Source organism: Podarcis gaigeae (genome assembly GCF_964106915.1).
Source record: "Podarcis gaigeae genome assembly, chromosome: 2".
NCBI lineage: Eukaryota > Metazoa > Chordata > Lepidosauria > Squamata > Lacertidae > Podarcis > Podarcis gaigeae.
This window is the reverse complement of record NC_139679.1, coordinates 21,861,264-21,884,813: the sequence shown is the minus strand read 5'-3', so window position 1 is coordinate 21,884,813 and position 23,550 is coordinate 21,861,264. Positions and strand designations below refer to the sequence as shown.

The window sequence follows — 23,550 nt, the reverse complement described above, 5'->3', positions numbered from 1 at the left end:
TTATCCTAATGGGAATTATACTAGTATCACCGTGCAGGCTGGTGAATGAAATCGATTGCCAGCAGACAAACAATCAACTTGAAATGCATAAAACAGTAGCAGTGCACCCTAATGGCATAAAGTCCTTTGCATTCTATTTTGCTTTGTGTTTGCAAACATCCTTCTGACAGCTACTAATATTTATTAAAACATAGTTTAATACCTATGCTACAGTTTTAGGTGTTTGCAGAGGAGAGAGAAGAAAAGCAGAGTTGGGTCTGGGTATCTGACTGAGAGCTTGTGGAAGCTGACATTTTTGCCCCATCCTCAGAGCTTCCCAAACAACCTTCCCCTTGTACCTGGCTGTAGCACAGGGGGAGATGGCAAAAAAAGGAAGCGAAGGCTGTTCACATCATCATCCGTGAGTGGAACTGAAGGTGTCTCTGCCTCGTTTTCTGCCACCTGCCCCTTACCTGTTCAGTCTTCCATGCCAACTCCCCCCGTCATCAACAAAGTTCATCTGCCCCTTCGGGGAAATGTCAGCTTCTACCACAACTGTATTGTGTGGGCAGATCTCCAGTTTCAATCCTTCAGATTCCATAAAAACAATACAGTGGTACCTCGGGTTAAGTACTTAAATCGTTCCGGAGGTCTGTTCTTAACCTGAAACTGCTCTTAACCTGAAACACCACTTTAAATAATGGGGCCTCCTGCTGCCGACACGCCGCCGGAGCACGATTTCTGTTCTCATCCTGAAGCAAAGTTATTAACCTGAAGCACTATTTCTGGGTTAGCGGAGTCTGTAACCTGAAGCGTATGTAACCTGAGGTAACTGCATAATGCATTGTTTGATTTTATGATTTTTCTACTTCTTTTATGGGACTTAAAAAAACACAATCTTTTCCTAATGGAATTGTTGATTATCATGCAAACTGTTCATGAAACTGCAACACACCCAGAGAACGCTGTTGCTCGGGAAATATATAGATACCTAAAATAAACACATCTTACCTCTTCGGGAAATTCTTCACTGACAAGAGACATAATAAGTGACGTCTTCCCAACTCTGGCTGTGAAATTTGAACACACACAAATTAGCAGAGGATTTCCATAACCACACATCTTATTTTGGCAGAAGGCCAGAGTAACATGAAGTTTTATTTGAACTGACCAGCAACAAATCTGTAGTGTAGACATGCCCTGCTTGAAGAAAAGATTCTTCTTCTTTTTAAGTGACAGATACAAAAATAAAATGAACAGGGGGCATGGATGATTTCTAGGTGCCTTAGCACAATTCACATAAACAGAGCATCACATGGGAAAGAAAGAAACATTCCTGCTTGAGTATAAAACAAACACTACTCTGTCAAGAACAAAACCCTCGCATTCCCTGAGTTCTGAGTTTAATTTAACAATTGACAAATTAGAGTTTGTCTTACTGAGTGACTATTTTGAAGTCTACTTGGCTTCAGGGATAGTGACCAGCCCTGTCTTCAGGTTTGCAGAAATTAAATTTTGCCTGCTCCAACACTAGAGAATGGAGTAAATGGCTTTTCAACAAATGGCATATTATTGTATTTTGGCAGAAAGTTAAACTTTAACAATAAGCAGAACCAAACCTGAACAAATCCTGTGAGAAATACACCAGGGTAAGTGTCCAGAATTTTGACTCTTTTTAGAACGTGACAGTAAGGCAGATACTTAGAAAGCCCTTGTCATGTCACGATGCATGTTTCAACACAAAGACTTCCACACAACCAGGACAGGATGAGTCCCAGTTTCTGGATGTCTAACAGGGCTGTGAACAAAACTGGTTCTGTAGCATTTTGCACAAGCAGAGAAAGGGCAAAATGTGGCTTGGGTGCAGAATTCAGCTTTCTCAGCATCTCAATCTTCATTTGATGAAATGGCGAAGTGTGTGTGGGGGGAGACAACTTGTATTTTAGTCTTTGAATTTCCAAGATAAGCTTGAAAGTATGTGGATACCACCTGACGAAGTCTCAGAAGGCAAAGAGGTTCTAAAATACGCTTTCCAGTGGTGGGGCTTCAATGCCCTGGATAGCTCATTCTTTCTCCAGCTAAAAACAGAGTTATTAATTAAAAATTAAAAATTCAGAATCATGCTAACCAAGGCATTGTGCAGCTTGCATAATTTGCACAATCCAAACAAGTAACAGAATTCAGATTTCTTGGTGTATTACAGCCATACCTCATGTTGCATTAGGTTCATGCTGCTTCTTTTCAGCTTGCGAGCGTGACAAACCCGGAAGTCTATACTTCCGGGTTTCGCCGCGTGTGAGAAGCGTTCTGTGCGCTTTGCGCATGCACAGAAGCACCGCTCTAGTTGCGGACTTTTCGGGGTGCGAACGGCACCCAGGAACAGATCGTGTTGGCAACTAGAGGTACCACTGTATTATTAGTTTTTGTTCTTAGTGTAGGAAACACAGTGATAGTTAGAAGGCACAGACAACTCCATGGCCCATTTGACCTTTATATGATTTCTATACTTTTAACTGAATCGTAATTTTTAAGACAACAAATATTTGGAGCTTCATAATACTTTTGGGTGGCACTGTGGGTTAAACCACAGAGCCTAGGGCTTGCTGATCAGAAGGTTGGCAGTTCGAATCCCCGCGACAGGGTGAGCTCCCTTTGCTCAGTCCCTGCTCCTGCCAACCAAGCAGTTCGAAAGCACGACAAAGTGTAAGTAGATAAATAGGTACCGCTATGGCAGGAAGGTAAAGGGTGTTTCCATGCACTGCTCTGGTTCGCCAGAAGCGGCTTAGTCATGCTGGTGACATGACCCGGAAGCTGTACACCGGCTCCGTCGGCCAATAAAGCAAGATGAATGCCGCAACCCCAGAGTCATCTGCAACTGGACCTAATGGTCAGGGGTCCCTTTACCTTTAATACTTTCGGGAGTAATATCTTTGTACAGTATGGACTTTCTCCTCTAAAGAATCTTGTGCAATTCTTCTCTATTACCAACATTTATCCTCCCTGTGTGATATTTCGCCAGAAGATTACAGCACGTGCCTCTCAGCTGATGCTGCCTTTCGAGTTTAAATAAAAGCTTCTTTCAGCAAAATCTTCACAATGAATTTTGGCATCAATTACATTATGTTTTGGGATTGGCTAGGATCACAGTATCAGGGATAGTTAGGTAGTTAATTATATCCTGGCCCAAAGTACTATTGAACCAAGCATTAGGTTACAAAAATCGCCACAAAATCAACTCAAAGTAATTCATAAACTTTTCAATATAGAATTATGAAAAGCAAACAACACAGAGCTTTGCCTGAAACCTCCCATTCCAGCTGTCCTTACTGCTGGCAAATGCAGAGCTATGCCTTGGAGGCATCTTCTCCTCCATTGTTTCACAGCAGGGATGGAAAACCTGTGTTGGACTCCATCAGCCCCACCCAGCAAGCCCACTAGTCAGGGATGATGAGAGTTGTAGTCCAACAATATTTGGAGGCTTACAAATTCCACATCCCTTCTTTAAAGGCATTACTCTGCCCCCATCCCTGGTGACACAGCTTTTTCCACCTCGGGTCTCCAATAAAGATCTGCCCTGCTGCTGCTTCTTAACCATTTCTACCCCCCTTTCCTAAAATCTGATCCTCTCTCTCTTCAGGCGTGGGGAATGCCCCTGCTTCTCACACTACTGCCTAATCTGCTCTCCTTCCTTCAGCAATGTCAGTCTCCTTCAGAGCTACATCTTCTCAAATTTCTTTCAATTAAATTCCTAGACACCCATTAGGAACCAGATGTTAGATCCCCAGACAAGTAAGGCAGCTAGTTTCTCAAGTACTTATTCAGTCAGGTCAACACATTTTTCTTATCAGAAACACTAAGAGGATGAGCAGATTTTGTGCCTGGAAATGCGCCATGTTTCTGGAACACATTTGATTTGATCCATGTTTTTAAAAGGATGCTATAATAAAAAGGCTGCATTAATTTGAAAAAAAGGTGAAGTAGCACAGAAAAATGGAAGACTATTGGAAAAAAAGAAAGCAGGTCAGCTTTAAATTTGCAAACGTGAACTATAATAGGTCAGGAATAGAGAGCTTTCTTCACAAATCAGTAGTTCCTTATTTCGAACATGGAGCCACAGAGACCTACATAACAAGCAGTGTCAGAAACTCAGATATATGAGCTAACGGCCAAATGGTTCCTTACGCTAGGCTTACAGTTGCCAAAACGGAACACCTAGCTGCCATTTAGGAGCTAGATGCCTTGAAAGTTGCATTTTTCAATATGGCTTTTTGGTTCCTGAAATTAATTCTGATGGTGCAGATAAAATGGAACAGCCAGAATTCTACAGGATGTGTTGCTAGTGTGTGAAACAGTCCAGATCCAAGGTTCCCCAGGCATGCATCTTCACTTGGTTGCAAAGTGGCAGATAGTCAGGTGTAAAATACGCCTGGCCTATTTTGAATGCTGATAACAAGACTTGCAGAGACACAGGTGGCACAGTGGGTTAAACCACAGAGCCTAGGACTTGCCAATCAGAGGGTCAGCAATTCGAATCCCCACGATGGGGTGAGCTCCTGTTGCTCAGTCCCTGCTCCTGCCAACCTAGCAGTTCGAAAGCAAATCAAAGTGTAAGTAGAGAAATAGGTACCGCTTCAGCGGGAAAGTAAACGGCGTTTCCATGCATTGCTCTGGTTTGCCAGAAGCAACTTAGTCATGCTGGCCACATGACCTGGAAGCTGTACGCCTGCTCCCTCAGCCAGTAAAGCGAGATGAGCGCCGCAACCCCAGAGTCAGCCACGACTGGACCTAATGGTCAGGGGTCCCTTTACCCTTAAACAATACTTACAGGATGAGTTCTTCAGCTAAACTTTTACTACTCCCTTTTTGGGCCCAACTCCCTTTATACTGGTAGCATTTACTGTTTCTAGAAACACTATTTCAACAAAATCCAGCAATGTACAAAAGTTAAGCAAATGCAGCATGTAGTCATGAAGCCTTGGTGCGAATTTTATGGAGTTCACCAACAATGCTATGCGTCACAGCTGCAGAAATAAACTCAGCATCAACTATGGCTATTAGAGAATACTGGAAAAGTAGGAGAACCACCAGGATACAAAATAATATGTACACTTAGGCCAAGTGCACAAGAGTCTATCAGATGGGAGTTGGCCACAGAAGCCTCTGTTTTATGTAGAAAGCCTCTAGGCTCTCACACACAGACCCCAAAAGACCAAATTTAACCCCCTCCAGTCATGATCTGGCAAACGTGAAGGGCAGAAGGGTACAGAGTGAGATGTGCTTCAGTAGGGGAAAGAAGGCAACTGAATGGCTCTCCCCTCCCCCCAAAAAATGTTTTAGCTGTTCTGCCCAAAAGGTGTTCAGGTGTTCAAGATGAATTACAAGCAGTACTTAACAAGACTTCTGCAATTCTAACTGTTGTCCCCCCCCCCCCCAATGATTTTTTATACAAAACCTGTTGCTGCTGGGGGGGGGGGGGAATCTCTTGCTGTTTGTTTTCTCAAAAGCAGACTCATATAGGACATTATCCCCTGTGTAGAAAGTGCGTCTTTAGCCTTTATGCCGGATTTGGAGAAGGTTTAAGCGCTTGCAACATTAGGCAAACGCAGTTTGTCTATGTTGCATAATGCATCATTTTTTATTTGGTTCAGAATGTTTCCCTGTGGTTTTGGGGAAATGAGGGAGAGGATGAAAGCAAAGCAAGGGATAATTGAGGCAATCCTCCTATGCTGATATATGCCACCAGTTTTAATTCAGGTGATCTTTTATGGCTGTTACTTTGGGACACTTTTGTCTACGCATGAAGAGCTCCAGTACTACTTCTTAAACCTGGACTGAGAATTTGCTTGTTTGATTCTATTTTAACTCTGGGGAAACAGCTTTATATATACCAATTAGTGTTACACCTCAGAGCTTTATGGCGGTGTGGTATTTAACCTACTTTTTGTGTTTTCATGTACGGCAGAAAAGCCTGCTTCATCATGCCACTTAAAATAGCATTCTGGAGTTTTCCTGCAAATTACTGAAGTTTAATGGCCATCTTGTTCTCCCTTCCCCCACCAAAACAAAGACTTTATCGCCAAAAAAGAAGTAAGAGAAGGTCCCTGAAATGAAAACATGGTGCAAGTCAGGGGGCCTGAACTCATTTGAGTATTCAGACAGAGGTTTCTCCTTATCACAGGTTACAGAGATGTGAGGCAAGCGTTGTTTGTTTTTTAAAGGTTCAGTATGAAAACAGGAATAAGTTCCTGAAAAACCATACGTGTTGTAGACAGACAGCACCACCCACGGCAACCCCATAACTGCTCCTATCTGTAATGCACTGCGGGTGAATACAGGGCCAACACTGGCCGAACACCATAGAAGTTATATGCTATGCAAAGGGTCCGATGTGCTGAAAGTGCATATGATCCGTCCAGAGTGCTATCTGCAGAATTCTCACTTGTGACCTCACAGGATGAATGTGATGGAAAATTGCTACTATCTTAACAGGAGATTCAAAATGATTTTTAATATATGGCACCTTTGTTCGGACCTCTAAAAAGGGTCACCCTGCTGCTAGAAATAATCACACTATTCATTTTGTATTTGATAGCCAAAACTGGTGCAGTAGGATGTTAAAACTCCTTACAATGGGAAAACAGTAGCTAAGAGTTGGGCAAGTTCCTCTTGATGTCAGCTTTGTATAAATAATAGTAGTAAGGTAAAGGTAAAGGTACCCCTGCCTGTATGGGCCAGTCTTGACAGACTCTAGGGTTGTGTGTCCATCTCACTTAAGAGGCCAGGGGCCAGCGCTGTCCGGAGACACTTCCAGGTCGTGTGGCCAGCATGACAAGCTGCATCTGGTGAGCCAGCGCAGCACACGGAACGCCGTTTACCTTCCCACTGGTAAGCGGTCCCTATTTATCTACTTGCACCCGGGGGTGCTTTCAAACTGCTAGGTTGGCAGGCGCTGGGACCGAACAACGGGAGCGCACTCCGCCGCAGGGATTCGAACCGCCAACCATGCGATCGGCAAGTCCTAGGCACTGATGTTTTACCCACAGCGCCACCCGCGTCCCATTAATAATAGTAGTAGTAATTATTATTATTATTATTATTATTATTATTATTATTATTATTTATACCCCACCCATCTGGCTGGGTTTCCCCAGCCACTCTGGGCGGCTCCCAACAGAATATTAAGAACACAATAAAACATCAGACATTAGAAACTACCCATCTTTAACAGTTCATACATACTCCTACTTATTTCAATCACAAACCACACAAAAACGGTGTCCCTGAAAATCTGGATTAGTAATATAGCTGAATACCTCAATTTCAGTAATAATCATCATAATTTTATTATTTTTATCCCTCCCATCTGACTGGATTGCCCAAGCCACTCTGGGCAGCTTCCAACAAATCTAAAACCATAATAAAACAACAAACATTAAAAACTTCTCTATCCAGGAAACAGTAATAGTGAAATAAAGAATTATTCGGCTTAATACCACACACAACCAGTAAATCTCAGTTCCTTTTCCATTTCAAAATCCTGTTGCCTTTAAACTAAGTAAAGTTATCCCATAACAGTCTGCCATAAACACCAGGGATTGAATCCAATGGTGCCTTTAGGGGGTGAAACTGTACATTAAAGTCTCACTTAGAGAAAGGTTGCTTGTACATTTATATGAAGGCAAGTTTATTTGTTCAAAACTTTTAACTAGCTACAACTGCACTGAAATTGGGGGGAGGGAACTGTTTTCTAGACGGAAGGGTATCGTAATGCCGTTCTCAAGATACATAATACACACACTTTTTGGCAAGGCAGACTTTAATCCTCAAGCAAAAACCAAAGAGCAGCTGTAAGAAAATAACATGATGCCTGGTTTGACTGCATCCAAAAGTGAGCACATCTATACAATGATGCCAGAACTCATTTTAAGTAGACGTCATGTTCTACATAAAGCAGCATATAGTTTAATAATAATAACTGGAACACACCCACAGCCCTTTCACAATCTTAAAACGCCAACTATCTTCAGCTGACTGGGCTCTACATCTCTGCTTCTACTGGTCAAGAAGAAGTGCAAGATTATTTTGAGCTATATTTACATTTTTATCTTAAGTCTGCAGAATAGGGTGCAATATGAATTCAAATAAATATCCAGCAAGACAACTCAGAATCTCAATTATCTTCAGTATGAGTACAGATTGTTGCCATTAAAAATGAAAAAATAATAATAAAAAATTTAAAGTTATATTTAAATGCGGTGTGGGCATATGGAGAGCTGGGGGAAATAGGTAGAATGTACTGCATGTCATACATATTATTCAAAAGGGGGAAATCATATCAAAAGATATACCTGCTTATTGCAGAACTGCAAGTTTTGACTTTTCCATGGTACAACTTAATGTGTTATGGAAATCCAGCGTAACTGGAATCCACAGCAGAACATCAAAGTGCGCGTGTATACTGCAGGCCATTACATATCTACAAATCCCACGCAAGATCACAGTAGGAGAGCTCTAAGGAGCACTCCAAACTTTACAATTCAAGAATAATTCTACAAATAACAATGCAATTTGAAGGCAATACTGCCTGATATTAGTCCCTCAAATCAAATTTCAGGAATGAATTCACAATCAAAGGCAATACACCCACCCACATCCTGGACTCATTAATACACAGAACAATGCCAGACATGTTTATTTCTTGGAAAACATGCAGAGGATTGTAAGTCAAAGTCATATATAGTTGTGCCATTTTTTACTTTCCCAATATCCTTCACAAATTAGCACAAAAAGCAACAAATTAAAATAGCGCACTAGTCAGGAAACCCTTGCATTAAGGGAAAGTAGCATTAGGTAGTAGCTGTTTAGCCTACGGACTGGTTATGCTGCCTGTTTATCTTATACAGCTTCACAAGAATACATTATTTGCAGATAACATATTTTTTATCACAGGGAAACATGACTTTATTTGCATACGTTTGTGGAACTGCTTTAAAAGTAAATCAATCACAAATTTTCAAGACAGCTGTTAAGCAGAAGGGATACTCATAGCAGACTGCCACTTTCAAACAAACTTTATAACCATCTGCATTTTGATTCAGCATGAGTCAGTAATGTGTCAGGTAGAAATCACAGACTGAGCTAAGGCTAAGTTTAAATAACAAATAAAAGACTATCTATAGCAATATTTCCCAGTGTGAGACAGCTGACCTATCGGAGAGGAAACTTGGTGAGGAATATTGCGAAGAATTACTGCTGTCAGACTTCCTCACAAGACACTACTGACTGAAGGTGCTTGGTCTCACAGCAAGAATATGAAGACAGAAGAAGCACTGGAATACACAAATAAATACAATGCCCCACCACACCAAAGTAAAAATTGAAACACTAGTCTTCCCCCCCCCCCAGCGGGTAGAACAGATTGTAAAAGGGTTACCCCACCCCCATCGTTCTGCCCGGACGCTGAGGTCTAGCGCCGAGGGCCTTCTGGCGGTTCCCTCATTGCCGAGGGCCTTCTGGCGGTTCCCTCATTGCGAGAAGCAAAGCTACAGGGTACCAGGCAGAGGGCCTTCTCGGTAGTGGCGCCTGCCCTGTGGAACGCCCTCCCATCAGATGTCAAAGCGATAAATAACTACCTGACATTCAGTGTATTTTTGGTTTCTATGGAAGAGTGGCTGGGGGTACAAATAATAAATTATTATTATTATTATTATTCACTTCCCAAACACTTAGGAACATAGGAAGCTTCCCTGTACAGATTCAAGCCATTGGTCCACCTAGGTCAGGAGCAGGAAGGTGGGTGAGGGGATATTGCTTTACTACAACTCTCATCAGCCCCAGCAACAATGGCAAATGGCAAGGGATGATGGGAGTTGTAGTTCAGCAAATATCTGGAGGGCTAAAGGCTCCCCACACCTGGTCTACACCGACTGACTCTCCCGAGTTTCAGGCAGGGGCCTCTCCCAGCAGTACCAGAAGATACTGGGAGTTGAACCTGCAATCTTCTGTGTGCAAAGCAACTGTGCTAAGGCCCTGGAAATTCCAAAGAGTGAACCACCCCAAAAAAAGTCCTAAATAAAAGCAACTGTTTTATTTACGTCTCCTTCCAGGATTTATTTTGGGGAGGGGCAGCAGGACACCCACCTGTCATCCTCCTCTGTCTGGCTCTGACTAACACATTCGGAATGAAACGTCTCAACAGCAGTTGTTTTAAATTTTCTTTCGAAACCCAAGCACTCAGAAAAACCCGCCAACATCTTTCTACGATTCCTACTTTGGGTTAAGCATTTTATTCACTTATTTAATTGATTTAGCGGGGCGCCGGCCATGCCCATGCTCCTTATGTGCCACCCACTTTTTGCCCTGTTCCTCAGCCATCATTCCCACCCCCCCCACTGCCCATTTGACCAGCCTCTCCTCATCCTGTCCTTGCCCGAGTCCTGCAAAACTTTCTTTTTCTGCATCTTCAGCCTCCCTTCGTGCTCATTCCAACCCACCTCCCGTCCTTTTTAGATATCCCCACCCCCCAAAACACACACACACACATACACCCGTTTGTCCCAGGCGCCTGTTTTCCTGGACTCCCTCTTAAGTAAGGTAAACCTTTCCCTTGCCCAGAAAGACAGAAAAATCTTCCATAAAAACGATTTTTGGAAAAATAAAAAACCACGTGCGCCCCAAACTCCGCAGCGCCCTCCCTTCTTCGCCCCCTCCCCGTTTACTGGCCATTGGGGGGGGGGGAGAAGAAGCGGCCGTTGACCTGCGCCTCCTCCCCCCCTCGCGCCCCCTCCCCTCACAGCCTTGACCTTCCCTCTCCCCTCAACTCACGTTCTCCCACCAGCAGGATCCTCACGTCCTTCTTCATCGCCCCGCTCCTCTCTCTCTCTCCCGCCGGGCCCTCGCAAGCCGGGGGCCCCGCTCACATGAGGCCGAAGGGAGGGAAGGGGGAAGGCGGAGAGCCCCGCGGCCTGCTGAAACCTCCCGCCCTCTCTCGCCTCAGCCAGCAACCGGCTCCTCGCTGACTCCGCCGCCCCGCTCGCAACCTTCCCCCCCTCCGCGACCCATAGAGATGGGGAGGGGCGCCGGCGGCCGGGCTAGAGTTGACAGGGCGGACAGGAGGAAAAGGGGGCCGAGCTTCCGGTGGCCGCCATTGGAGGCCGCCGCAATGCCTCCGCTGAGGGCCGTGAGGGAGCGTCGCCGCTCTAGCCATGCCGAGCTCTATGGTGAAAGGCCTTGTGCAGTATGTTGCCGTCGGGCGCCTTCAAGTCTATGAGCCTAGAGCGGCGGTACCCCGCTTCGTTTTCGCGACGGGAGTGGAGATGAATTCAGCGCGGGAAGCTGCACCCAAAGGGTTACGGGCGCGAGGGGATTAGAGGGGTGCTTCCGGTTGTCAGTTGAACGAGAGAGGTAACCCGTGCGAAGAAATAGGAAGGGGCGCCATAGAGATTTGGATGTGCAACGGCTCCCTAGCCTGCAATATTCTTCACAAAGGCTGAATTAAGAGGGTCACTCACACACACCTTCCTCCAGTTTTCCAATGCTTTTTTTCTAAAAATGTTTAGGGGTATTCTCATTTTGACTCAAGAAAATCACCATTTTACATTTCAAATTGGGGAAAATAAATATAGTAAATGGACAAAAGTACGAAGATTTACAAAATGTTTAGGGGTATGCGTACCCCTGCGTCCACCCAGAAAAAAAGCACTGCAGTTTTCTATCCATTCATTCCCTGTGTGCTGTTAGCTTGGAAGTGTGCTGTCTCATAGAATCACAAAACTGTAAAATTCTAAAGGGACCACGAGGGTCATCTAGTCCAACCCCCTGCAATGCAAGAATCTTTTCGGCCAACGTCAGGCTAGAACCCACAACCCTGGGAGAGACAGAGAGAGACGACATGAAATACAGGACAAAACTGTCAATGCAGGATGTAGCATTTTGAACTGAAATAAGGGACAACTCTGTACTGTATTATACAGGACAGGTGGCAGCCCTACCTCTGACCAATGTCGAGGCTTGAACCCACAATCAAGAGATAGGAGTCTCATGCTCTACCTAATGGGTTGTGCTTCAGCCCTGTTGTGTTCAATATGATGCACTTTTGTTGTTTCCCAATGCACCCTCCACAACAGTTATTGCCAAACTTGGCCCTCCAGCTGTTTTCGGACTACAATTCCCATCATCCCTGACCACTGGTCCTGTTAGCTAGGGATGATGGGAGTTGTAGTCCCAAAACAGCTGGAGGGCCAAGTTTGGCCATCACTGCTTCACAACAAGTATTTGTATGGATACAGCACGGAGCAAACCTGGTGGGGTGCCGTCATCCAAACAGAAATGGTTTATAGAAACAGCACAAGGGAAAGTCTTGTGTGCTAAAAGATAAAGCCATTTTATTAGAGAATTTTAGAAAGTTATTTTGGATGCCTCGTGTTTCACAATTTTAATTGCAAAATTCTACAAAACAGCCAGCGAACATAAAAAAGCAGAACGATATTATGTAAAAAAAAACCCCAAACATTAATATTCCTTCATTTATTCTTGACCCACATTCTAGACTTTATCATCTCTACAAAGTGTGTCTGAACCCTGCAAAGTTCTTACTATCCTCCTGCATATGTAAACTATAAAAAAGTGAACATAAGATTGCAAAGGAGGTCAGCCTCAATAATTTTGTTAAATTGGCTTTATGTTTATCATTTGTAGAGCTACGACTCTTGGAATTATAAAGTAAAAAGCAGCATCAAAAGATATATTCTTTTTTTAAAAAAAATTATTTATTTATACAACAAGGAAAAAAACACACAAAAAAAACAAATACCAAATTACACACAAATTAAAAAAATAACCATAGACACATAATTTTCTTGGCAAACAATAAAACATCTATTGGTCTTAACACTAAAGACCCAACTTCCCGTCTGTTCCATATTTCAAATTCATATTACTTATTGCCAATACACGTTTTTTTCATAATTAAACTTATTTTCAATAAATCTAATTTCTTCTATCTACCTAGCAACTATTACTGAACTTCAGAAAAGATATATTCTAAAAACCTCCAAGAGGTCAAACAAAGTTGCTTTGGCATTTCACTTTTCTTGATAAATCTCAGGACTTTTAGAAGACACCTGAAGGTAGCCCTGTATAGGGAAGTTTTTAATGTTTGACATTTTATCGTATTTTTAATATACTGTTGACATTTTATAGTGTTTTTAATATAGTGGTTGGCTGGTGCAACCCAGTCAAATGGATGGCTAATAATAATAATAATAATAATAATAATGATGATGATGATGATGCAGTCTTTTCCAACCTGATGCCCTCCACATGTTTTGGACTACAACTCCCATCAGCACCATATGGAGGGTAATAAGTTGGTGGAGTTTGCCTTAGGCACTGACCATTAGACCCCTAATTCCTTGTGCTATTTGATCAGCTCCCTAGCACAACTTTTGTGCAGACGAGAGGTGAGGAACCTGTGGCCCTCCGAAGATTGTCGGATGACAGTTCCCACCATCCCTGACCGTATGGCATGCTGGCTGGGGCTGCTGGGAGTTGGAGGAGAGCGAGTAGTGTAGGTAGTCTGGGGGGGCAGCCCACACTGCTTGGGGGGGGCGTTGGGCATCATGGGTGTCTATAGGGCGGCACGGGAGTCTTTTGTGTGGCATGGTGACTGCCATGCCTTGGGGGCTTGCGGTTCCTTGGTTTTTTGAGCGCTGCAGGGTGGTGGAGTTCAATAACTTTAGCCCCTCCCAGAAGAGAAGAAGAAGAGTTTGGATTTGATATCCCGCTTTATCACTACCCTAAGGAGTCTCAAAGCGGCTAACATTCTCCTTTCCCTTCCTCCCCCACAACAAACACTCTGTGAGGTGAGTGGGGCTGAGAGACTTCAAAGAAGTGTGACTGGCCCAAGGTCACCCAGCAGCTACATGTGGAGGAGCGGAGACACAAACCCGGTTCCCCAGATTACAAGTCCACCGCTCTTAACCACTACACCACACTGGCTCTCCCAGGCGCCAGGGGGGTTGCTACACAGCTGAGAACGTCTGGAGGGCCACAAGTTAACGGACTATGCAGAACTGGACAAACTAACTGGGAAAATTAGATATCAACGAGATCACAAGTTCATAGAGGACTGGGAAAAATTTTCAGAGTATTTGAAGAGTGTATGTGATGAGCAAACAACGCTAGTGGGTTTTAAAGAAGCTTTGTGAAAGAATAAGGAATATTGCAAGAATGTAATTATGTTTATAAAGGTATCTTAAAAGGCGATACTAAATTTGGGGAATGCGTAGATAAAAATTTAAACACGGATCATTGTCAGAGAAGCTGAGGGAAGTCCAAAAGATGAAATATGTTATTGGGGAAATTGTTTGATTGGCGATATTTGTGGAAAATTTAATAAAAAATTATTCCAAAAAAAAAGAGAACGTCTGGAGGGCCACATGTTCCCCTAAAAAAGGTAAAGGTAAAGGACCCCTGACAGTTAAGTCGAGTCGCAGACGATTCTGGGATTGCAGCAGCTCGTCTCGCTTTATAGGCCTAGGGAGCCAGTGTTTGTCCACAGACAGTTTTTCCAGGTCATGTGGCCAGCATGACTAAGCCGCTTCTGTTGGGATACTGCCAGGGAGACAAAGACCACCACTGCCTCCACGTCGAACTCTGGACGTCCATCGATCTCCCATAGATACAGTATCAGCGATTAGCGACACAAGCTCCAGAAATAGATTGCCACATTCCTGGGCTGATGCACACTCTATCAGCAGAATTCACACACAGCAAAAGTTGCACTCAGGAGGGTATCATTTAGAATGTTTATTCAGCATTGGTCAGAACAAAGAACAAACATGACTGCCTGCTAGCGTGTTCTGGCGCAGAGAGAGAAAACGAAAGCAATAGCAAACATAAACATCCTGTGAACAGGAAATACGCAGACTCTGTGACACACAAAAGCCTGCTCCCTTTTAAGGTGGAACGGAAATATCCTAACATGGAACACCGAAACCAGAACAGTGCACAGAAACACCGTTTACCTTACCGCTGGAGAGGTACCTATTTATCTACTTGCACTTTTGGCGTGCTTTCAAACTGCTAGGTTGGCAGGAGCAGGGACCGAGCAACGGGAGCTCACCCCGTCCTGGGGACTACGAACCGCCAACCTGATCGGCAAGCTCAAGAGGCTCAATGGTTTAGACCACAGCGCCACCTGTGTCCGCACCCCTGGTGTAAATAAAGGCTCCTCTCTAACTGGGGAAGGAAATGGAGCACGGTAGTTATGATCATTTGGATTCCTGGCCCTTGTGGAAAGGAGACCTTTGTACCACGTGACATGAAACAACGGAAGCTGATTCACATACAAATAAACACTTGCCTTCTTCCTAAGCAACAGCTGGTCTGCAGCTGGTATTTTCTGCTGCAGCTGTATCAGTCACTGGATTACAAGCTGGCTCCCAGCACCCAGAAAGGTCTTTTTTTGTGTTTTTTAGGAGGGGGAAATGGGTGAACAAACCTTGTTCATGCTAAACTAATTTGTTACATTTGAACAGAAGAGAGAGGACAACCTTCTGACTTCTTTTCGGTAAATTGGTGAACTTCCAGTGTGGGCGGGCGGGTTGTTATCAGCTACTGGAAATTGAAGATTTGTGTAACTATAAACACTGGTCAAGCATCTGAACATGAACTATCTTAAGAAACATTGTAAAATTAATGAATGTTAGAATGACGTTGATTTAGAAATTACGTGGTTTCCAGCGGTAATGGATAAGTAAAATGAAAAGAAAGGTTAAAAATTAAATGAAAAACAAGGGAAAGGATTTGCTGAATTAACAAATTAGAAATTGGAATACAGAAAGGAAGTCGGGGAAGTAAGTTATAAGAAAATAAGGGATTGAAATTATACCTGTTCTTTTTTGTTTGTGTATTGTTTGTTTGTATTTTTGTTTTGTTTTGTTTCTTATATAAATCTCTGAAACTTCAATAAAAATCTTTTTTTTAAAAAAATTTGAACATGTTCTAAACTGCAAAATATGGCTTAAAAAGAGACATCCAATATTTTTCTGCCTGCCTTATTTATCATGAATGATAAATCCCCTTTGCCAGATATGAAACTGCTGCTAGGAACAAAACTAAGATAGGCAATTTAGTACTACTTGAAAAGCACTCAAGTGCTAGGCTGGGCATTCTGTTCAGAGAGCATGCGATAACATTCCAAACCTGAAGCTCTTTCTACAGCCATAATTCTGTAGCCTCCTTTCAGTAACAATGTACAGTACAGTGGTACCTTGCTTCCCAAACGGCTTAGTTGACGAACAAATTGGCTCCCAAATGCCACAAACCTGGAAGTGTTTGTGAACATTTTTCAGAAGCTGAATAAACATTTTGACCGTCGGAACTGTTTCCGGTCCAATTAGCCAATCAGAAGCCGCACCTTGGTTTGCGAACGTTTTGGAAGTCGAACAGACTTCCAGACTGGATTGAGTTTGAGAACCAAGGTGCCACTGTATTGGCACACTAGAGTCAAACTGGCTTAGTAAGTACAGTGGTACCTTGGGTTACATAAGCTTCAGGTTACATACGCTTCAGGTTACAAACTCCGCTAACCCAGAAATATTACCTTGGGTTAAGAACTTTGCTTCAGGATGAGAACAGAAATCGTGCTCCAGCGGTGTGGCAGCAGCAGGAGGCCCCATTAGCTAAAGTGGTGCTTTAGGTTAAGTATGGACCTCCGGAACGAATTAAGTACTTAACCTGAGGTATCACTGTAAATTAATTTCCTCTCAGAGGGGAAGGGGGGAGCAATTCACACATCAAAAAGGGAAGCATGCTAACCAAACTACAATTCTCAGGAATCTCCAGGGCAAATCAGCATAAAGACGGTATGTATTTATAGTTCTGGTATAAGGTAATAAAAGGTAAAGGAGCCCTGGACAGTTACGTCCAGTCAAAGGCGACTATGGGGTTGCGGCACTCATCTTGCTTTCAGGCCGAGGGAGCAGGCGTTAGTCCACAGAAGCTTTCCGGTCATGTGGCCAGTATGACTAAACCGCTTCTGGTTAATTCCTTTTGATATCTTTTATAGTTAAGAAGCCACCTATATCTGTACCATAGATCCAAAAAGCCGGGTAGACAGGGTTTACCACATGGATTTCAAACTGATGTAAAAGGGTTACCTTATCAGTGAGAGAATAAAAAGATAAGCGATTGCTTGGAATGTCCAGGAGAACGCCAACCTGCAGAGGTTTCTCTTCACTAATTGGAGTTTCTTCATTTCTGTGCCATGCTGAGAGAAATTTACTTGACCATTCTATGCACCAGGACACCTCACTTCTCCCTAGCTTGTCACTCCTACCAATGTCCTCACTGGTGACACCAATAGCCCATCCTGTGCTGTTTCTGGTGCTAACTTCCCAGTAGTGACACCCTTCAGAGAAACTCTGGGAGCCCAACACCTGGCTGATGCGGAATCTCTTCGGACAATATTCATAGTCAGAGTCCCCAGAGGTCACAGAGACTGTCCTTTTATTTTCTGTGAATTGAAGCACGTTGCTGGCCCTCTTGGGATCAAAAGTCACATAGGATGCCCCTATAATAAGCAAAATCATTTAAATTAAACAAGATAAACGTGCTGGATCAAGAGAATTTCTTTAACAGGCAAGGACCGCCTCTTTCAATATGAACCTACCCGGACTCTGATATCATCTTCTGAGGCCCTTCTTCATGTGCCTCCTACACAAGAGGTCAGGAGGGTGGCAAGAGGAGAACAGGGCCTTCTCTGCAGTGGCTCCCCGTTTGTGGAAAGCTCTCCCCAGGGAAGTTCGCCTGGCGCCTTCATTATACACCTTTAGGTGCCTGGCAAAAACGTTCCTTTTTAACCAAGCCTTTGGCTGATCTGATTTACATCCTATGCCCTTTTGAAATGTGTTTTTTTGTAAGGGGGGGCTATTGGGTTGTTGTTTTTATATTTATGTATTCTGTGGTTTTATATCTTGATTTTATTCTGTGAACCGGCCTGAGACCCCTGGATATAGGGTGGTATATAAATTCAATTAATCAATCAATCAATGCTCATTTTGTATCATGGCTATTTAATTAAAAATCCCAAAGTACATTGGTGGGGATGGGGTGCATACTGTATATGATAAATATTTCTCTGTGGCTAGGAAATCATTTCGAACCAGATCCTATCTCACACAATCTGGAGAAGTTTACAAAACATCTTGCAGCTCGATAAAACTACTGTATTTTTTGCACCATAACACTCACTTTTTTCCTCCTAGAAAGTAAGGGGAAATGTCTGTGCGTGTTATGGAGCGAATGCCTGCAGGTGGCAGGGGGGATCTGCTGCAGTCGTGAGCAGAGGATCCATGGTTCCCCTTCCTTCCCTCCTCTGTGGTTACAAAGCATGGATCCACATGGATCCTCAGGATTTTTGCATTGGGCTACTCCAAACTCACTGTCAGATCACATGCCTGTGGCCACAGCATGAACCACAAAAATCATATATCCACTATTTCGTTTAGAATATTTTTTTTTCTGGTTTTCCTCCTCTAAAAACTACGTGCGTGTTATGGTCTGGTGCATGTTATAGAGCGAAAAATACGGGTAAATGTACCAATGAACAGGCTTTCTGAAAGCTATCAGTTAACAAAGCTTAAGAGATGCCATGCTGTATTTTCAAAACATAGGATTGAAAGAAAGCAAGTTCATGGTTTCAGTGTGAAGGTTTGACTCTTAAAACAGACAAACAAACAAGTAGGACTATTCAGGGCCAGATTTAGGTTTGATGAGGCCCTAAGCTACTGAAGGTAATGGGGCCCTTTATATGTCCAGCTGTCCTTTGTCAGTAACAAATTGTCACTATTTTTGTGTGTTGAATATATGCTATATGGTAATTTATGGACCTAATAGGTATCTAAAGCCATTTGCACATAACAAAATATGTATTTTATCAAAGTTATTGTTGAACTGAAATACAATTAAGAAGAAGTATATTAATAGAGAAATACAATTAAGAAGAAGTATATTAATAGTGAAATTATTATTAAGCTCTAATTGTATGTAGGTTTTATTTTATTTGTTTTTTATCTTATATTTTGGAAATGTACATCCAGTTGTTTTTTTCCTTTAGTTTTTTGGGGCGCCCCCAAGAGAGTGGGGCACTAAGCTATAGCCTGTTTAGCTTATACGTAAATCCGACACTGCTTTAACCGGACATAAGCTGACAGAATTCAGCAGTAGGACAATCAATCTAGGTCTTGAAGTACCAAAACAAGGGTTCATTGAATGCCATGTCCACACTTCCTAACACCACTATCTTGTATATACAGTGACTTATACTTACACTGAGAAAACTGACTTGAAATTGCTGGCATTGGACTATCTCTGGCCGATAACGTTGCTGAAGAAGAGCAGCTGGCTCCCTGAAGAGAATCTTGATGGAGTGCTAATAAAGAGAGTCCCCTTGTTAGCAAGTAAGGTAAAGGTAAAGGGACCCCTGACCATTAGGTCCAGTCGTGGCCGATTCTGGGGTTGCGGCGCTCACCTCGCTTTATTGGCCGAGGGAGCCGGCTTACAGCTTCCGGGTCATGTGGCCAGCATGACTAAGCCGCTTCTGGAGAAACCAGAGCTGCGCACGAAAACGCCATTTACCTTCCCGTCGGAGTGGTACCTGTTTATCTACTTGCACTTTGATGTGCTTTCGAACTGCTAGGCTGGCAGGAGCAGGGACCGAGCAGCAGGAGCTCACCCCGTCGCGGGGATTTGAACCGCCGACCTTCTGATCGGCAAGTCCTAGACTCTGTGGTTTAACCCACAGCACCACCCGCGTCCCTTTGTTTGCAAGTAAGAGGTCCTTAACCAACAACAGAGGGATGCTGTCATGTGATAGCTGCAGAATATACAGGTGGCCCGAAAAACTCCTCCCTGGGATTATACATTAACAGTCGTACCTTGGAAGTCGAATGGAATCCGTTCCGGAAGTCCATTCAACTTCCAAAACGTTTGGAAACCAAAGTGTGGCTTCTGATTGGCTGCAGGAAGCTCCTGCAGCCAATCAGAAGCCGTGGAAGCCCCAGCTTCAAGAAATAGTTCACAAACCGGAAAAGCCACTTCCAGGTTTGCAGTGTTCGGGAACCAAAATTTAGCAGTTCGAAAACCAAGGTACGACTGTATTTATTTACTTTTCTTACATTTCCATTCAATTTTTCTTCTGCAATGCAACCATGTGTTTTCCATGTGGTCACCCAGACCTACACCTGCTTAGCTTCACCAACCTCATGTGCTCTGAGACCACACAGTGTGGGACTATACAGAGAAGTTACTTGATTTCTTACAGTGCTCAACATTTAAAGCACTATTTTTCTTGAAAAGATCCAGGGGCCCATTGAATGTTAACTAGAGGGAGCTGTGGCTTTCAACTCAGGAAAAAACTTCTGCCACAACTTGAAGCGTGAGACTGCTGTCCCATGAAATTCTGTGCAGCTGCTCAAAGTTGTAAAATCACTCAAGCGCATGAGAGCAACAGAGAAGGAATAAGATTCAGTTAGTTAACTACTCACAAGAACTGCTGGTGGAGGCAATTTCATCCTCTGCCACGTCGGTTTGAATATCATTAGAGTCACAGGTCATGTTACTTGTTCCTGGAGAAAATTCTGCAGCAAAAAAAAAAAAAAGCACGCTCAGTTAAATTATTGAAACGTGAAACCTGTGTTGACAGCACATGTCAAATTGTTCCTTCTTTGCAGACTATGGTTTCAGATCTGAATTAGATGAGAATCTGGGGTCCTTAAACTCATATTCAAAGTAAAAACTTCTGTATATGTGAGGGACTTATTTGGACAACAATCTACATCTTTGAGCAGACCTCATGGCAACAACCTGCAGCCTAATTTTTAAACCCTTGTCTTTTTATTGTCCCTACCCACTTTTGCGCACCATCTTCTCTGATGAAGAGCTCTCGAAAACTCACAAAATCTGCCACACCTTTGTGATACTTTAAATGGGTCCAAATAAAGGTATTGCCCAACTGTGGATTTTGGAGTACAGTGGTACCTCAGGTTAAGTACTTAATTCGTTCCGGAGGTCTGTTCTTAACCTGAAACTGTTCTTAACCTGAAGCACCACTTTAGCTAATGGGGCCTCCTGCTGCCGCCGCGCCGCCGGAGCCCAATTTCTGTTCTTATCCTGAAGCACTATTTCTGGGTTAGCGGAGTGTGTAACCTAAAGCATATGTAACCTGAAGCGTATGTAACCCAAGGTACCACTGTATCATTAAACATCTTTGTAATTACTCACATTGGCCTAAAATTACTAAATATTATGCACACGTCCACACGTGGGGAAATATAAGCACTAGAGCTGGCAATCAACAAAGGAACTTGTCGATTTAAAAATTAGCCAATTTAAATAAATCTGCCTATTATCAAAACCTCAACAGAGGTTCCCTTCTGGGATACTGCAGGAAATACAATGCACACACATTGCTAATAATAGCAGCTATCACTCTCAGTTTAAAAAAAGAAAGGCTATCCTTAATATTTCCTCCTTAAAATTCCCCATTTCACCAAAACTGAAACAGCAGTCTCAGCAGAATAAACCTCTATTCAAGCAGTCCTGTCTGTATGACCAACAGGGTCCAGTACTCATAGTGTTGGCAGAACAGGAAAAAGAAAAGGGTGTCTGTCGAGTGAAGAAAGCACCTTGAATTTGTATGCATATGTGTGGATATCTTAAGATCTTAATCCAAAATCAAGTTCACTGCACTAATACAAATTGTCACAGCTGTAAAGATTAAAAAAACTGGGACGTGGGTGGCGCTGTGGGTTAAACCACAGAGCCTAGGACTTGCCGATCAGAAGGTCGGCGGTTCGAATCCCCACGACGGGGTGAGCTCCCGTTGCTCGGTCCCTGCTCCTGCCAACCTAACAGTTCAAAAGCATGTCAAAGTGCAAGTAGAAGAATAGGTACCACTCCAGCGGGAAGGTAAACGGCTTTTCCGTGCATTGCTCTGGTTCATCAGAAGTGGCTTAGTCATGCTGGCCACATGACCCGGAAGCTCCCTTGGCCACAGTCACGACTGGACCTAATGGTCAGGGGTCCCTTTACATTTTTTAAGATCTGATTTTTTAAAAAAGACCTATACAGTGGACACTCGGGTTGCGAACATGATCCGTGCGGGATGCACGTTCGCAACTCACAGCGTTTGCAACCCACAGCGGCACATCTGCGCATGCGTGGCTTGCGATTCAGTGCTTCTGCGCATGCGTAAAACATGATTTAATGCTTCTGCGCATGCTCGACCACCAAAACCCGGAAGTAACCCGTTCCGGTATTTCCGGCTTTCGGCAGTCCATAACCCAAAAAAACGTAACCTGAAGTGTCTGTAACGCAAGGTTTGACTGTAGTGGGAAATTCCAGAGATTCAGAGTGCTCTGTGGTGGGACAAATCATCTATGAAGCCCTCCTCACTTACTTCCCTGGGCATCTGGCTGCTATCATTGTCAGACACAATGCCAGACATGGTCTGATCCAGCCAAGGCAGTACTACCTGAATGTTTCTGGCTGTCAGCACTACACTGGTGTAAGTATGCAGACTCCTATTTACTTCTTCAGCATCTTACAGGACTCGGCTTGGTAATGATCAAACACATGTCAGACTTCCTTTAGCTAGTGGAAAATTTCAAACTCCACTCACCACGAGGCTGCTGCCTGGGGCATTTTTCCAGCACTGCCCTATCCAGCTGCCTTCTGAACTCTTCCACGGCATATATGATGCCAGAAATCTTCTGAACACCAAGAACAACTTCGGTCACTCTGACAGGCTCACCGATGGAAACTTCTTGTTCCGATGAGGTATTCTAATAATTGGGGGGGGGGGGGTCAAAAACAACAAGCAACATTTCCAGCGAGGATTTCTGACAACTCTTAAGTTAGAAAAGTGTAGATTTGTAGCAGTGGACTGAAAACTTCCAATGGAAAAAAATATATCTGGAATACATCCGTACATAAATCTATCCAGGACAGTCTAAAACCTTCCAAAGAGTGCTGATAATATTAACACGAAGTTGGTTTTTTTTTTAAAAAAAAGTACTGTATTTTTCCGTCTATAAGACACCCCATGTATAAGACGCCCCCTATTTTGCGGGACTCAGATTTAAGAAGATGGGGGGAGATGGCCCCGTGTATAAGACACCCCCTAGTTTTTGACATTATTTTTAAGGGAAAAAACCTGGTGTTATACATGGAAAAATATGGTATTTTAATTCAGGGGCTAGTGTGAATAAATGGTGTTTCTAAAATCCTCCAGTTCGGTCACATACAGTGGTACCTCTGGTTACGAACGCTACTGGTTACACATGCTTTGGGTTACAAGCTCTGCTAACTCAGAAGTAGTTGCTCCTGGTTGCGAACTTTGCCCCAGGATGCGAGCGGAAGTTGCATGCCAGAGACGCACGCGCAGCAGAAGGCGCCATTAGCGAAAGCGTGCCTCAGGATAAGAACGGTTTCAGCTTAAGAACGGACCTCCGGGACGAATTAAGTTCATAACCAGAGGCACCACTCTATATTTGTTATTCCCTTTGC

The 23,550-nt window shown here is 43.4% G+C and overlaps 2 protein-coding genes across 6 annotated transcripts in view; both read right to left on the bottom strand.

Moving 5' to 3' along the window:
- The window catches only part of RHOT1 (ras homolog family member T1), a 53,992-nt gene extending 42,850 nt beyond the window's left edge, over positions 1–11,142 (bottom strand). The window contains exons 1-2 of one of the 4 annotated variants that reach the window (XM_083727530.1): positions 10,804–11,142; positions 991–1,049 (exon numbers count right to left, since the gene is read on the bottom strand). In XM_083727530.1, coding sequence (XP_083583656.1) covers positions 991–1,049; positions 10,804–10,840 — 96 coding nt within the window. In that variant the 5' untranslated portion in view covers positions 10,841–11,142. The remainder of the gene's footprint in view (positions 1–990; positions 1,050–10,803) is intronic. The other 3 variants (XM_083727529.1, XM_083727531.1, XM_083727532.1) reach the window with 3 other exon arrangements.
- The window catches only part of RNF135 (ring finger protein 135), a 223,936-nt gene that overhangs the window by 197,010 nt on the left and 3,376 nt on the right, over positions 1–23,550 (bottom strand). The window contains exons 5-9 of one of the 2 annotated variants that reach the window (XM_083727617.1): positions 22,664–22,826; positions 20,529–20,621; positions 19,313–19,414; positions 16,940–17,554; positions 13,015–13,421 (exon numbers count right to left, since the gene is read on the bottom strand). In XM_083727617.1, the coding sequence (XP_083583743.1) occupies positions 17,025–17,554; positions 19,313–19,414; positions 20,529–20,621; positions 22,664–22,826 (888 nt within the window). In that variant the 3' untranslated portion in view covers positions 13,015–13,421; positions 16,940–17,024. Of the gene's footprint in view, positions 1–13,014; positions 13,422–16,527; positions 17,555–19,312; positions 19,415–20,528; positions 20,622–22,663; positions 22,827–23,550 lie in introns of those variants that run through there. The other variant, XM_083727618.1, reaches the window with a different exon arrangement.